General features: G+C 40.7%; 2 protein-coding genes across 2 annotated transcripts; one reads left to right on the top strand and one right to left on the bottom strand.

The window, feature by feature from the left end:
* Window positions 1-1,414: 1,414 nt before the first annotated feature.
* LOC140928400 (uncharacterized) lies at window positions 1,415-9,124 on the bottom strand. The gene is made up of 10 exons (XM_073378137.1): window positions 8,999-9,124; window positions 8,881-8,915; window positions 8,726-8,804; window positions 7,809-7,944; window positions 6,962-7,053; window positions 5,852-5,915; window positions 4,749-5,227; window positions 4,154-4,366; window positions 2,475-2,543; window positions 1,415-1,506 (listed from the first exon to the last, which is right to left on the bottom strand). Exons 1-10 carry the CDS (start codon window positions 9,053-9,055, stop codon window positions 1,441-1,443), a joined length of 1,290 nt encoding a protein of 429 aa, XP_073234238.1. The 5' UTR covers window positions 9,056-9,124; the 3' UTR covers window positions 1,415-1,440.
* A 41-nt stretch (window positions 9,125-9,165) lies between these two features.
* Window positions 9,166-16,978, top strand: LOC140928399 (serine/threonine-protein kinase ULK4-like). Its single transcript, XM_073378136.1, has 5 exons — window positions 9,166-11,078; window positions 12,157-12,372; window positions 12,845-12,987; window positions 13,847-14,860; window positions 15,677-16,978. The coding sequence occupies exons 1-5, from the start codon at window positions 9,284-9,286 to the stop codon at window positions 16,565-16,567; spliced, it is 4,059 nt and encodes a 1,352-aa protein (XP_073234237.1). The 5' UTR covers window positions 9,166-9,283; the 3' UTR covers window positions 16,568-16,978.
* Window positions 16,979-17,249: the final 271 nt, after the last annotated feature.

Raw genomic sequence — 17,249 nt, 5'->3', positions numbered from 1 at the left:
CTCGATCAACTGTAGTTTCTGCGCAGTTTCTTCGCTTTCGGAGGTTCGAGATAAACGTACACAATATTCACCCTTTGTGCGCACTTCGCACTGACGCGAAAAAATCCCTTCTCTCGATTCCTTACAATGAAGTTTTAGCACAGAGTACAAAGTCTCCGAGTTGAACACGTCGCCGCCGGGGAGCTATGGAAAAGCGACCTGGGGATAAGGTTGCCAGTTTCTCTGCAAGTGCAACAAGTGCCAACGGTGTTACAGTGATATGGGCTTCCCCGCGTTTTGGGTATCCCCATTCCCAAAACCCTAGTGATATGGGTATCCCCTGTAGCACTAACCCTAACCCAAATCGCTAAGGTAATATCAGAAGGGGATGTCCTTATCACTAGGGTTTTAGGAATGGGGATGCCCAAAACGCGGGCATGCCCATATCACACACTGTAACAACGGTTTAATTTTATTTCCGAGGCACTTTACGCAAGTCCACTAATTTGTATACCCAAAATACTTTGCTATGCTTACGTGTTCCTAATGTCTGAACATAGCATTTATTTCTGCCAGTAACCAACGTAAAGCATCAAGTGTTACCATTGATAGCCATGGTGTTTTAATGGATTATCGCTAGTAATATCTGCCACTCAAACTCCTGCTGCTTTAAACCCGACAGCTATAACGTCCAAGATATCACAACTGTAATTTTTCATAACTTTATTCTAACAATTATGGTCCTTTTCATTTGCTGCTTCGATTTAGCGATTGTTGGCTGGAAAAAATACTGTTTTATATGCTGGCGTCTTATTGCGAGAAAACGAGAACGATTTCGACAATAACCACAAAGGTGTCCGTCCTTCAACGACCGACCCATCCTCGGAGACCCAGGGGCAGATAGTGGCTTTACTTTTCTTCGCGCCATTTTTCCCTCCCGTTTAGACTTTCCCTTGCTCCCACTATCTGTCCCTGGCTCTCCGAGGATGCGACCGACCCGAAAGTACTACCCTAAGTCCCCTCATGAGGATATTCCACGAAATTTTATCTATACAAAACAGAGAATCAGAATCAGGGTTATTGCAAACAGCAAACATCAGGTTCAGGTCGACAATTTATAAAATGAGGAAATAAGCAGATTAAAAGAGTGCAAAAAGACTAACAGGGATGAATTGAATGTGGCATTGATAGCGCCTGGTTCGTAACGTCTTGATATATATTTCTGTTCCCATGTCTGTGAAAGTATTTTTTTGGTGTAGCTATAATTATTATTAGTGAATAGGAAACAACAAATAATGGGAACACTTAGATGAGGTCACATGGTACAATATTGATTGAATTTGCCGGTTGCCGCAAACAGGATTCTCACCTACCTAGTGATTAAAACACGACGAAAAGTTACATACTTTTACTATGTAAAGCAAACTCTACACCACAAGGTAAAAATCAAATAACTTTATTTTATTGTTGTTTCTGTCTCGCCGCTTTAAATCGTGAAGTTTTTTTCCCAGGTTGTGCCTTGCTCATCTGTAAAAACAACAAGAAACAAGGGCGGCATTATAATAGTGATGAAAGAATAAATGGTGAAAGTCAGATCAGAGCAACGTAGCCTACGAATATAGCCGTTTCTCCTAGCTCCTCGCCGCCAGGGACGTTTCGCCAGGAGGAACGTCTGCAACTCAGCGACAGAAATGTCATACTGATGACGTAAATCAACTACTAAGTCGACCAATCAGAGCTCCTGACGAGACTTCGGACAGATTTTACGTCATCATATGGAATCTCTGTCGCTGAGTCGCAGACGTTTCATCTCGCTAGCCGTGAAACGTCCTTAGCGGCGAGGAGCAAGGAGAAACGGCTGTATTCGCAGGGTAAGAGCAACGTAGTACTTCACATCGCCAACACATAAAAAACAGAAGTGTTAAATTAAAAACTCAGGATTTCCCATCCGTCCAAAAAAGGGATTGTAGAAAGGATATCCTTCTGCGACACGGATTTCAGTTATAACAGAAAGATCTTGTCATGAAATAGGTTTTTCGGGAACGACAGGGAAATCCCGGGTAAATTTAATAAAACTTTTACAAGTGTAACTTACAAGCGTAGTTATTGTTTTCAGACTCTAGAACAATAGCTACACTTGCAAATTACGCGTGTAAACGTTTTAGTATTAAATTGACCCCCCGGATTTGCGAATCGAACGCAACGTAACCAACTGTTGTGAGAATAATAACAGGAGCATCGCATCAATACATTTCCCTCCTAATGTACACAAGTTTCAATTTTTTAAAAATCATGGCAATAAAATTCATGTAGGTTGGCGTTTAAGTTCATCAAATTAAACTGACATAAATTTTATTGTTATAAGTGCAGGTAAACGAATATTCTTGCACTCAAATTTGCCCCAACTTCTATGTTCAAGACAAATCTCGCACAAGGTTGGCGAGACAATCTCGTGTTTAAAACAAATAAAAATCAGGTAAATCTGATGTAATAACCTGGGATGCACTGGAATCATGCTGTTCACTTTGTACAGATGGCTTTTCAACTATGGTTCCTGTAAATGCCTATGAAAGTAATAGTTAAGGAATGATGAGTGAAATATGAAATACTCTTTCCCTTTGGAATTCTGAATTGAACAAACAGTTGCTGTTGGGGTTAGACTACCGATAAGGCCTCTTTATGTGGAGAAAAGTAGTTCCGGGAAGGACGGTCACCTTCCCAGCCGAGTCAACTTTAGCGAGCGTTAATATGAGAAAAAAGTTGACCTCTTTGCCAAAGTGAAGGGCAGACAGCAGCGGCACTTGCGCATGCTTTGGTTTTCTTGCCTTTACTCGGTTGACCTGCCTTGGTAAGCCAAAGTGTTTGTATTTGAAGAAAAGTTGGTCCCACTACGATCTGGTGCAAACCATAAAAAAGGGTCACCCAGCAAGGCAGGTCACCTTTTTAGCTGAGCCAACTTTTTGTTCCTCCAGTAAATGGTTCGCCAAGTTTTCATACAAAAGTCGTTTCGATACAATTTCAAGCTGTGAAATTGCACAAAAATTTTGTTCACTTTAAGTACAGTTTGCGAGTAAATAAGAAAAACATTTTGGGTGAATATCTTCGTTCTGCCAAGTACATGGAACTATTTACACCTCAAATGAATAAACTGAATCAAAACGACTTGTACTGAAATAACGGGCAACCGCTCAGGCTAGCGTGCGTAGGCGATTTACCCTTCTAATTAGGGCAGGTTTTCTCCATATAATCTGGGATATACTCTCAAGGAAAGAACGATTGGGGAGAATTTGCCTGAATTTTCATTTGGTACAAGGTAACACCAAGCGGCCTCAAGAATCAGGCTACGCAGGAATGCACAATCAACAAGCGGATGAATAGCATATTTCTTTCTGGAATGGACATTTCAATCTTTATCTGTATACGCTTTGAGTGGTAATATGCTGGGTGTGACATAGCAGTTGAACGATAAACATGATCTGACCAAATAACTGGTTGCCTGGTTTTCAGAAAACAAGGTTGTCTGCTTTGAACTGAATTCACAGTCCTCAGTATAAGCATGGAAACATATTCATCATAAAACCAAGCAAGATAGTAGTCTGAACAGTCGAAGGGTGAAGCATGGCATACAAGAGTCAAACTGAAAAGAACAGAGCATTAAATTTGATACCAAACATCCAAAGGTGTAGGTATTGCCCCATACTTACACAAGCAATTAATGAAACAGGAACAGTTCTTGTAGACTGTCCACAGTCCCCCGTTTCTTAGTAAGATAGTCAGGATCGGAGGCTTACTGGTACGGGCGACGATCTTGGTTTTTTTTGTATCAAAGGGGTGGGCATTGGAGTTTATAGCAGTGGGGTAGGGAGGTGCGAAAAACCGTCTGCTGTCATCTAAGTAGATTTGACACTCATCCAAGATGGCTGCCCATAACGCAAAACGCTTGATCTCGACAATCTTGCAGAAAAATCGGGTTCTGTGAACAGTCTACAGTCCTTGGAAAATATTCTACATTCTAGTCTCTAGTCCAAGGTCAGGAATAAACATTCACTGTCATAATAAAGGATGATTTCCTATTAGTAAGACAGCACCCCTAAATGCCTATTTGTGGCTGCTGTATTTCTCAAACACTGTATATGTCAAACATTCTGTAAACTAACAGGAACTAACATATTACCTTTTGAAGATCAAAATCCTTTTCTGTTTTTTCTTTTATTGTACCAGCCTGCACCTCCGCAGTTAAAGCAACTTGATCTTTTGATGCTTGTTTCTTTTTTCCTTCACTGGAAGGCTTTCTAAGGATGGATTTCAACTCCTGTTTGGGTGTGAACTGGGAGTAGAGATCTGCAGGAGTAACCACAGATCGTTCCTTTAAATTCTGATCTAAGCTCTGCAAAAAAACAAACAAACAAATAAACAAACAAATTGACTACAGTAAAACAAAGCCTGAGAAAACAGCTGACATTTTGCAATGGCACCACTGGTTTCCACACAAAAAAAAAAAGATGCGTGAGAAACAACTGCAGAAATTCCATACTGATGACGTGTGAATACCCAGATCTGGGTGGTGATTCTGATTGCTTGAAAATTTACTTCAACACACATTCGGTGAAAACAGTCACGAATAATGCATCATTTTAAAAATGCTTTACATGCATCATTTTTAAAATCTCCATTATTTTAAAAAAGTTGCAGATACGTGTGGATGGGGCCTAAGTTGGACATTGTCCAATAACCAGATGTTATTTGCAGCTCTGCCCTGTTTACTTTACCTTGTCATCAAGAACCTGTCCATGTGACAACGTTGATGAATGGCTAAACTTGACAGCAATAGTTCTTCGTCCATCTTCATCATCATCATCACTATCATCATCAGAATCACCAACATTTCCATCAGCATCTTTCTTATCATCATCATCTCCCCATGTGACTTTCTTCTTGTTGTTATCATCACTTAGTGTCATCAATGACGGCACCCACCTCACATCATCTTCTTTTTTCCTATATTCACTGTCAGTCTTGATTTCAGTCTTCTCTTCATCCAAAAATTGATCAAGTTCAGCATTGGCAGTTTCTGTTTTTTCTAGTTCATCTAATCTTGCAAACAATGCTAAATCATCAGTTACAATAGCTTTTTTCTTTATGTCCTTTTGTGTTGAATTATGATCCTTTATACTGCTCTTTAGTCCTTCAACTCTTTTAGAACCACCAAACTGTTTAGCTTTGGGATGGGCCTTTCGAGTACCTCTGTCTGCAAAGAAAAGCAGGACCACTCTATAACTGACAGAATACAACAACCAGAATCACTTTCAGACTTTCTACGCAGTCTGTGAAGGAAAAAAGTATTGTTGGCCACTAGACTTAATGCATGGTGCTGCATTTAACACCACTTCAACAAACAACACCAATTTCATGGTTTTCAGTTCATCAGACCAAACCAACATCAAGCAAAGTGCTCTCTGGGCTAAATCTTGTATGATCATCATTAAACCACTAAAAATGGGAAGGGTGGGATATGTTGGGGTGAGATTGGCAAGCTGTGGTGTGGTATATGCCTTGTATTTACAGAATGAGCCAGCTGTTATTCTCTTTGCATCATTTTAACAACATTCTCTTCAAAATGTCATCCATAGATCTACCTATACATCAAAAAAGTAACTTATCAGCTAAACACTCAACTCTATTTCTAGTGACAAATAAACTTGAGTAAATAAGAATCTCTTTGGTAGCATGTTCCAGGGCCTGCATTCCCATAATAAGGAGGGCATGAACAGAGGAGTGGACCAGGAAAAAAGGAAAGGAACTCTGATTCATGGTTTTACACCCTTTCCTGTTACTGTGCCCTTGGGGTACCTGTGCCCTGACTAGTGCTTACTTAGCAGCCTCTCTTCATCTTGAATGGAGAGTTCTTCCTTGATTTCTTTAACATCAGAATTACCCTGGCAAAAAATAATAAAGGACGGCAAGCATGTATAAAATGCACTAAATTATGAACTGTTCTAGTCAGCTAGAAATTTTGGCTGGTGAATGCATAATAAACCTGTCATTATTAATGTGTAGCATATCATACTGTATAATTTTCAGGATCATGAGTTACTCATCACTGTATTCAGGATAAGCATGGAAACATTATTTTCATCATCAAATTATACAGCTGATGGCAGCAGGCATTTCTTTAACCATTTACAGTCAAAACAACCATTCAAAATCACAAAAAATACAAAATCAACAATATGTAAATAAAAATTGATAGAAGAACATGTATTAAATTCCTTAGGTTCCTCAGAAAATTTGTAGGATGGGAAACTGCCTCTGCTTGATTTTTAAAATCAGATTTAAAGTACTAAGAAGCCTAACTTCTGGCTGGTAATTTCCAATGTCCAAAGAATCTTCATTCTACCCCCTGTAGAATTTTATAAGGACCTTCAACAATGGGGGTTTACAATCAATATTAGAAAACTTTTCTTGCATACAAAATTTTTTAGAAACAGTAAATAAATTATTTCAGGGAGGAAAGGACTGATTGGATGGGTGCTCTAAAATATGATCTTGTGATAAAGTGTTCCAAGACAAAAATTTAAATCATCCTAGACAGATGATTACATGTAATTTGACCCAGATACCTGGATACCAGAAAATTCCAAAAATAAGCCCCTTCAAATATAAGCCCCCCAAACCTGTAACACAAAAAACCCTCCGTTAAATCACCCTTCCAAATATAAGCCCCCAAGGGGCTTGTACTTGGAAATTGCCCTCAAATACAAAGTAAAAAAAGCAAAAACAATAAATTTCCTCCCAACTATAAGGCTAGCCCAATCAATTTTGAAATGCAAATTTCCGTCCGTAGATAAGCCCCTGCAAAAATAAGCCCCTCAAAAAGGGCCTTTGAAAAATATAAGCCCCAGGGATTATTTTAGGAATTTTACGGTACTTTGTAAATTCTGCATATGCCCAATGTGCTCGAGAAAACTAGTGCCTACACTACCTCAGCGGTTGACTGAATGTCAGATGCAAATTTTATCCTTGCATCAAAACTCTCTATGTCAGCATTAAGGCCAGCAATGTTGGTCTCAAGATCTTTTAAAAGAGGAAAACCATGATGAGCATAAGAAAAAGACATAAAATTGCACATTGATAGAGTGTCTTCATGGTTATCAGTTCATCAGACCAAACCACCATTGGCAAAAGAGCTCTCTGGTTTACATCTTGTGTGATCATCATGAAACCATGAAATAAATCTCTAAGAAACTGATCAAATCTTACATTTAACTACTCTTTGCATATCACATATCAAAGTTGGGGCATTTTGTAGGACATATTAATACAGTTATACCAGTGAGAGCTATAGAAATACAGGTCTAGTGTCCATCATGTAGCTCTCAAGCACCATTGTTAAGTGGTTGTATAGTGTACACGGATGTCATAAGGGACCTGGGGCCAGGAATTCTCCCCACCCCTTGCCCCACACTATTATGAACGTTTTCCCAAGCTCTTTTTGTGGGAGAATTGGGGAAAAATAGAACCAATAGAACCCCGCCCGCCCGATGTATTTATCTGGCAACTTGAAATCTTAGTGATGGCCCTGAATGTATGGTTATAAATTTATATACAGTACGGTAACCGTAATTCATTCAATCTTAGGCAAAGGGGGCCTCTTTCAGAAAAGGGGTATTAGCTTCACAGTTTTAAAGTCTGTATATGGGGGATGTGATTCGATGGATGGGGGTGCCTGTTTAAAGCTACTGGTGCAAATTAAAGCATTTATGGCCTTTGCAAAAAGCCTCCTCCATTAACAAGCATTACCATGAACATGAAGTTTATAATGACAGTACATTTTTTCCGCCTTGCCACTATTTCAACTGCCTGGCTGGCTGAACGCTCTGCAAACCAGTTGTCTCCAAGTAGGACAGTGATCTCATTGGTGTGCACAAGTTTCCCTGGCATGAATGCCATGGACCCAATTGGTACCTAAACAGGAGTAGATATCATAAGCATCACAAAACGTCAATATGGAAAATGTGAGAGAGTGTAGCTGAATGGTCTTTGGAAAATTGAAAATATTGGAATAGGCCAGGGTGTCATTAAGTTTGATCTCCTAATCAAAATGGATGTCCACTAGGTTGGGGAAAAGGCAATCTGGTTTGCAATGTCTCCTTTGCTGCATGGGAATCGGGGGTGGGGGGGGGGGTACTCCCTTATAACAGGCTAATGGGGATGTGCTGCTAAATGGGGTTGCATTTTCATGACCGGATTGACTATAATGGGGTCGCATTTTCAATACAGTTACTAGAATGGGGTCGCAAATATTCTGATTTTGGGCGTAAGTAGGGATTCAAGATGGGAAGAAAGTCGGTTACAAAAATCAGAAAGTTGTTGTTTTATTAAATTTAACAATAAGCTCACAGTGACAGCATTACATTCCGTTCTTGAAACCACATTGATAAGGTAGATATAAAAAATAGAAAGTGGCTAAGCTGGGATTGTGAAAATTACATTTTCCAAAAAGTGACTAAGATGGAGTCTATAACTGGCCCAAAAATAGACTATAATGGGGTAGGGGCTCTGAGAGGATGGGAATGAGGTCGTGAGCTTTTATTTCATTGTTGGTAAAATACTGCGCAAAAACGTTGCGAATTAGTCATTTTTAGATTCATCACCCCCCGTATTCTGCAGTTACAAGTCACCTTCTGTGACTTCGTTCAAATTATGAGCAGTTTCCACAGAAGACAGTCTTATATACCGATCTTACCATAACCTCGTGGCTTGTTTTCTGGGGGAGCGTCTTCAACAGTTCTTCGAGTTTTTCATAGTCCTGTTTGAACTTCTCGCTAAAAAAAGTATAACAGCTTCATTACACCAATAACAGAACAGGGAAGTAAATGAGAATTATCAGTGGGAACCTACCAGGTGAGAAGACGTTGTTTGCGCTCCCGCAAGGCCTAAAATTGAATTACATGACAATAAGCTTACATTACAATATTGCAAGAAAAGGGAAAAACTGATTCCACTGAAACATCCTTACTTTTTGGTTTTCTTCTTGCAAGCGTGATATTTGAGAGAACTCGGACATTTTCGTCATAAAATAAAAATGTTTGAATGGTTGGTCTGCACCACGTCGTCCGCCATGCTCTCTTTCACCAGTTTCCCCCTCCCTTACCTAGACAGGAATCTAAATATGCTAGCCCACAATGCAGTGCTGTATTTCAAATGAAAATGGCGGTCGAACCACAGGAACCGTTGTTTATGAGTTTTGCAAAGTAATGTGACCGGAAACTTCAAAGTCGACTTCAGCAGGTGTAAATTTGCGATGGAGAACTACATATTGTACGACGAAGTTGGTCGAGGTGAACATTCTGTTGTGTACAAAGGCCGGAAAAAGGGGACAATCGAGTTTGTTGCGATTCACTGCGTTGAAAAATGCAAGCGTTTTGAACTTCGAAATATTGTTCGGCTTACCCATGAAATGGACCATCCGAACGTTGTCAGGTTTCATGAATGGTATGAAACTACAAACCACATTTGGATGGTCGTTGAGTTGTGTACTGGGGACAGTTTAGATGCTGTCTTGTCGCAGGATAAACGACTTCCAGTGGAAACAGTCCGACATTTTGGAGTAGAAATTGCAAAAGCTCTTTTCTACATTCACTCTCAGGGGATTCTGTATTGTGACTTGAAGCCGTCGAGAATAATGCTTGATGGAGCAGGGATCCTGAAATTAAGTGACTTTGCACTGGCCATGGTTGAAGGAGAGGATGATTTTTATGATGTTTTGCGAGAGGAGCACAACTCCGGTGCAGATGATGAGGACCAAAATTATAGTGACAAAGAGGAGGGACAAATTAAACGGCCTAAACCATCACCGCATTACATGGCCCCTGAGGTACTCAGTGGGGCACCTCACTCTAAGGAAGCAGACTTGTGGTCATTTGGGTGCATTTTATGTGAAATGTTCACTGGAGAACAACCATTTGTGGCTGATTCGTTTCCAGAACTTGTATCAAAAATATTAAATGACAGCTCACCTCATGTCAATATAAAAAGAGAGGGTGTGGCAAACAGGGCATTGCAAGAACTTGAAGAACTTATACAAAGTCTTTTGCAGAAGGATCCTTTGCAACGCTTAAGTTGGGAGGATTTGATAACACACAGCTTTTGGGATGGCTTATTGGAAAGCCAGTTAGATTCTGGTGAAAAAGCTCAAACAGCAGCAGTTGAAGAGCAAGAGGAATATCACAGAGAGGAATCAAATGAAGAAGCTAATGGAAATGCAAATGAACAGTTACAGAGTGAGGATGTCAAAGAAAGTAAAGAAGATGCAATTAAAGACAGTCAACTGCTAAATGTGCCAGAACAAATGATCAGGCAGGGAACCTACACTTTCAGTAGTGGACCCAATGCCCAAACTGTGGAGAGTGAATTGTTAGGAAAGACACAAACTGTTGCAAGAAGAACAAATTCTGAAGATCAGAAAAAGAGTATTCAGTCAGTAAGCTCCAGCAGTAGGTCAAAACAACACAATCAAAAGGAGGCAAATGCTGAAGCTTCTAACTCAAAGATTAAAACATCAACACCTTTGAAAAGGAACCAGACATTTAATAAAAAGGATTTCAATGGATTGCAGCAAAATGAGCATAGTCAATCTAAAAATGTGGAATCAAACACTGTATTGGTGGGTGACTCACAAGGAGTACGTGATAGGGACATGCTTGGGCAAAAGGGTATTACAAACTTAGCTAACCACCCTTCAGACTTTGTAGTAACACCAATTGCAGACAACCCTAAAATCAAGAAATTCTCTCTTCCAAAGTGGGATTCTAAATCATTACCTTGTCAACCACTTAAACCAGGTGATCTTGTGGACCTTCCACAAGCGAAATTTGAGGAACACTTGAGTGCGATCAGCAGCTTATTATCTCAAAGTGACAAATCTTATAATGGGCCTATGACTACTCTCCACCGAAATAAACTACACACCTCATCTTACCTAGCATCTCTCTGCCGAGATGGAGAGATAGCCAATGCTATATTTGATTCTGACTTCATTTCTGTAATGCTCAAACAGATCAAGTCTGGCTTTTCTGCAGATTTCAAAGCAAGGCTGGGTAGGTACAGTGTAAATGTGTATTAAAGCTAACTGCATTCAAGCAGTTAAATGAGCATTTCCTAAAGGAAACCTCCCCTGATATACCACTGCAATCTCCCCTTACAACTCTGTAATCATCTATATTTGGAGGTGTGGTGGCGGAGCAGTTAACTTCTTGAATTTCTTATCTGTAGGTCAAAGTTCAGGCATTTCTATCACATTGTTTCTTTAGTCAAGAAACTTCTACACTCTGTCTCTCTTCAGCCTGGCCCACTTGTTTAAAAGGTGGAGAATGCTATCCACTGGATAAATCTCTATCCAATGGATTATGCAATTGGTTTCCCTGATGCTTTTTCACTGGACAGTAACATATCAACTGCTCTCTAACATTTGAGCAACTGGGACCAGGGCCCGGTTCCTGAAAGGCCATTTAGCGCTAATCCCAAATTAAATTTTTGTTCCACTTTTTGTATTTACCTTTTAAAGCACTGCTTAGAGTAGTGTTTTGTGTTATCATAACAGTTACTGTATCTCAGAGTAAAGGCTCTTGAAGTGTATTTAGTAAGCATGTTCTTAGACAAGAAAACCTTGCTTAAAATTTGGCTTAATCTTACAGATTAGTAATAATAATACTAATAACCACTGGCTCAAATTACCTTGGAAATCCAAGAATAGACATGGGGTAACAGTGAAGGTGCAGTTGAAGGTGCTTTAGCTTTTCCTTAGTTACATCCCTGACCCTGTCCAGGAAGGGTTTAGGAGGCATGGGGGGGAGGGGGGCATGAATGTGGGCCTAATGGCTTGTGTGTGTTTACCTACCTTACCTGCTAGCGTCAAGTTCTTGTTAGAAAAAGTGGTTCTTGAAATACTGTATACCCCACTGAATATCTGACTTCCCTGATGAGTGCTACTGCAAAACAGTATGGTTTTGCAGATTTTATCCTTACAATGTTGTTCCTAAGTTAGATAAAAAGGAGGTGTCCTTGCTTTGGGAGGTGACCCCACTGGTTTTGTTTATTTTTAAGAAGGTGTGGATTTTAGCCAGTGATCATGATACTCTATCTTTAAAATGATTTTATTTTCACTACATTTTCTAGGTTATGCACTGAGCCTCTTAGCCGGTAATGCTACAATGATTTCTGAGGATTTCAACATGACAGAAGTGTTTACAGTACTGACAGAAGTGATCAGAGACAATTTTAGGAATGCTAAACTTAAGCAACATCTCCTGCCAGCTTTAGGAGAGTTTCTTTTCTATGCTGCTACTCAAGAGGAAAATCTGGGGGACTCAATTCCACAGTGGGATGTACCGGGTGAGGCTAAACAGATTTATATTATTTTGTAGACATGCAATGCAAGAATAAAGTTATTCAGTAAATTTCAAATTCTTCAAACTACCTTGGGAAGGGCAAATTGGTTCAAATTATCAGGAGCTTTGAAAGTCTTTGAAAAATTGAGAGTAAAACGCTATTACAGTGTTTGACTAGTGAAAGAAAGTTAGGTTTGCGTCAAATTATCACAAATTAAAAAAAAAACTGAGGGTTCAAAAACTTGGAAAACTATTGTACCTTTCGGTACCTTCCTTCCTTCCACCACCAAATCTGCTAAAATTTTACGATCCACAGATTCTTTTCCTTGTTAAAAGTAACCGCACATCAATGCACTTTTTCATTTCACCATAGCTAGACTATTCCTCTACTTAATTTGCCTGAAACTTAACCTCTTTTTTGTTTGCTTCCAATTTTGTCATCTCAATTAGTCATGATCTTTGGTTGATTTTCGTAGGAGTTACATACACCATCATCACTAGGTGTCTTCATGAAGGAGAAGATATCATAGTCCAACACTTTGCGGCTAAGACTATTGAAAATGTGGCGTCAACCAGTGGTAGACATTGCAGCAAGTTTGCCACAAATGAATCTGCTCAGGTCAGGATAATAATTTAACTTAGTGTGTTTTTGATGAAGAGATCAGTCTTTAATACTTGCATTTTGCGATTTTCCCATAAAGCATGAAATCCAAAAATGAATTTGCATTTGGATTTCATAAGTTACATTCCATCTTAGAGAAATGCACAGAAGTCCGAAAATCAGAATCAAAACATGGATTTCCTAATCGAAAACACCCCTCAGTTGGAAGATCGCAGATGGTGTTTAATGTTTTTAACCGAGTTCATAAACTAAAAGTAAACTTTCCAATAAGAAAATTCATCATGGAAACTTTAGATGTAGTGGGGATAAACTGACTTCATTCACTCAGTCGATAACAAGATTCTTGAATGATTTTTACACACCTAGAGGTGTCAAACGCACTATAAATAAGAAGTATTAATTGTGGAGAATTTTTGCGTCCCTTGCTTGAGGCACTGGACCACTCCTCCTCCATGTTCATCATGTGAGGCTCTCTGCTAATTGTATTGCAGATAAAAGGCTGTCCTCCAAGAAAAAGTGAAGGGAGCCCAGTGCTCTGAACCTGTAAAATGTAGGGTGCCCAGCATATGATTTCTATGAGAAGACTAAGATTTCCTAGTCACCCAGGGCAAACCTTAGGTGCCAGGGACCAATGGGCCCTGTTAGAGGACAGCCTTTAGAAAAACCCTCGTACTGCCATGTTGTACTTGCAACACCTGCACTCTGAGCTGTTTGTGATATTTTGTTGGAATTGGTAATGTTGTATTTTTTTCATGGATAGTACTTAACTTCAAGAACCACTATTCATGGCTTCAGTGCTAAACTAATATTTAGTGACAGTTTATGACATTATTAAATATTTTAACTTTTTCTTCAGCTCCTGTGGAACTTGTTCACCCACTGCACTGTTGATGCTCAGAAGGTCACGGCTGTTTCAGCACTCAGTCGTTTGACCAGTCACTCTCCCACTGTCTTTCAACACGTGATCGAAAAGGCAGGTTTCAAGGCAGTTGGCTCTGCTCTGTCCAGCAGCGTGTCAAAGATTCAGCAGTGTTTGGTAACCATGTTTGTGTTGTTACTGTCCACGAGGCCTCAGATGCGAAGGCTTGTCCAAGAACGTGATTTGATCGCAAAAGGTCTTCACCTGTTTGAAAGCCAATCCATGGTTATCCGTGCTAAAGCCTTTCTGTTGGTTCTGACCTTGGTGCAGTCTAGCCCTGAGGCACTCCTTCTGTGCTGTCAGTCCAGGCTTGTCATGTACATTGAACGGAATATAAAAAGGGGTACTCCACTCAAGGGAGAGAGCCGTGAGAACCGGGACTATCTCCTGCAGTGCCAGAGCATGTGTGTGTCTGCCATTGTAGACGCAGCTCCTGGTATCCTCTCGGATGTGTTAGCATCGTTAGAAGCAGTCCAAGGCCGGAAACACCCATCAGCTGGGCAAGCCAAGCAGCTCCGGATACACCTCCCACTTCTCTCCATCATTCTCCACCTCGTCACAAGTCACGCCTTCAGAGCGCACATAACGAATAAAGAATTCCTGATAAATGTTGGCTTACTACTAACACATGTCATTACCATCGACTCTGGCATCACTAGCATAGGCTCTGCAGCAGGTCCAAATGCTGCCGAAGATCTCATCAGTGTGGTGTTGTCCATTGCGGAGGCCATCACGCAACACCCTCCGATACTCCTCGACGATCACTCTGTTGTCACGCAACACCTCCTCCCTCCTCTTGCTGCGTTGATGAGCAGTTCAAATGGTGACACAAGAGTGTTAAGTTTCAGGATGTTTGCTGATGTAGCGTCGCTGTATTTTGATAACCAGAATGTGTACAGTTCCTCCAGCAATGTCGAAGATGTGTCGGCAAGTACCAAGAAACTGAACGAGGTGAGATGCAGCCAGTCGGGAGTAGCGTAACACAGAATAAAAGTGGGTGTTGCGGAAACCATTGTTGGTTCGTTTTTGTGGTACGGTGTGGGTATTTTTCAGTGTTTTTTTATTGAACCCGTTCGCACCGCAATACCAAGAAACTACCATAAAAGTAGGATTTGGGACCTTGAGGATAGGGGACGGGGGGTGGGGGGAGGCGAATATATCCCTTACATCAACATCTACTCGATTAAGAGATAAATCGGTGTAAAACCCAATCAATGAGCAGGAATTTAATTATTCCTCTTGAGGCGCACTATTCGTACTTACAACGAAAAAGCAACTGTTCTTTTAGCGTCTGTGCATGATGTGATGGACAGAGAAAGACCTTACCTTCCCGCTCGCTCTCCATGATGCCATCATTTTCGTTCGTTTTTGTGATAGATCGATTGTGCTCCTTCTTTTGGAGGGTACGCTGAAGTGCATACACATCACTGAGACAGCTGACTACTGTGTTGCTATTAGGGAGATTACGCAAAGACGTTTTTAACGACGCACGTCAACCCAAAGTGAGGCATTTTGCCTTTTATTATGCCTCTACACAACCAAACTTGTATTCCGAAGTGTCTTTTCTCTCGCAGAGACGATTTCCCCAAAAATTTGGTCAAGGCGCTGCCCAAGATTCCAAAAAGGCCACTTCTGGTTGACGTGCATAGCTAAAAACCGCTCCCTGTTTAACCAGAATGGACCAGGGAATGGATATACAGTAGCCGGACATTTGGAGCGTTTTGAAAAATCGTTTCCTCCTTATTGTACTTTTTTTCTTTTCAACAGGTCATCAGTGATCATCTGCTACCCCAGTATCACCTTATTCTTCAAGACCAGGATCCTTTACCCGCGTATGGCCTAAAGCTGCTGCTATCCTTTCTTGAGCGAAGTCCTGACATCGTTCACACCGTCATCAAACAGGAGCTTCTGGTCACTATATCCCAGATCCTCCAGTCCCACGCCGGTCAGCTCGACAGGAGCATGGCACAGAGTGTAGTGGGCTTACTGGACTGTTTGGTCTCGGCTAAAGATGTCGACGTGTCTTCATTGTACAACCAGGGCTTGATTGACAGCCTCGTGTCTCTCTTTGTTGACGTAGCTGAAAGTCAAAACGATGAGAATTCCCCTGGGAGTGATTCCGCGGCAGCCATGTTGATTCCGCTTCTTGATGCTTTGAACAACACATTAAAGTTCGTCTCTAGAGAAGTTCGCAAAGCTCTTCAGTCTAAAACCGAGTCTGCAACCGAAAATTCTGGTCAAACTCAGTTGGCGGAGAAACTTCTTGTTGAGAGTAAACCGCTGGTCGAAATGACTGGCGTGCTTGTAAATTTTCTCTGTCATGAAGACCCGGATGTTAGGGACAATGCCTGTCGGTGCTTGTATCTTATGGTGGAACTGTTTGGCGGGATATACGAAGACGCCTTGAGTGTCGAAAACATGGAGTATTTCGCAGAGGCTTTGAAAACCGCTGACGTCAAGAAACAAAAACAGCTCTTGAGAATAATCAAAAGGCTGCTGTCATCAAATGGGCAGCCAAATGATTTGAAAGGGGACGCACAAGTTCTCGTCGATGTTCTCCAACAAATTATAAACTCGTCTGACTCCTCCAATGCCGAAAGCGCTGCTGTTCCTGGTCTTGCGCTGGAAATTCTCGCTAAATTTGGCCTTACTAAATAGCTGGTCAATACGGCGTTTTATTTATATGCTTGTTAGTGCCGACAACGAGGACGAAAGTTAAGCAAATTAAAAATATTCCGTTGACGTAGGTTACGGTAGTATTGTACATGAACTCTTTTCAACCTTTATTTAAAAAAGATTGTGGTTAACCTATCTTTTTTGTCTTATTATTATCCTTGTTAAAGGGGTTACTGATGTTGACGAGAACAGTCGCTCACAGAAGAAGGGATAACTCTTATTTACGACAGTTTCTCTACCTGATCCCGTTCGCAATCTTCAAGTTTTGTTTCTCCAACCTCTGTTACCCCTGGGGTTAAAAATGCAGTGATATAACTGAGGAAAGGTAGACCAAACCTTGCGGAGAGAAGAAGTTGGCTAAAAATCAAGGAGGAAAGTATACTGAGGAGTGTCGCTTTTTTCAATTGTATTTTTTTTTTTTTTTCATTTTACTTTCCCTCCCCTCACGATGTCGACCATCAGATCCTTCTGTCGCTTGGTCTCTGACAATCTAGAGTCGTATTGTTGAAACTGTTAAGCCGTCTTACCGTATTTACTCAATTAAACGCCGTGGTGATTTTCTGTAAGTCTCAGACTCCTACTCAGTTGCTTCTCTTTTATTCGCGCTGTGGATCATGGGAAGGATTGAGTGAGTTAGAGCATCAACCTAATCATCCTCGGAGAC

Source organism: Porites lutea, chromosome 2 (genome assembly GCF_958299795.1).
Source record: "Porites lutea chromosome 2, jaPorLute2.1, whole genome shotgun sequence".
Lineage (NCBI taxonomy): Eukaryota > Metazoa > Cnidaria > Anthozoa > Scleractinia > Poritidae > Porites > Porites lutea.
Note: the sequence above shows the minus strand (reverse complement) of the source record. Positions and strands in the feature narration are given on the sequence as shown.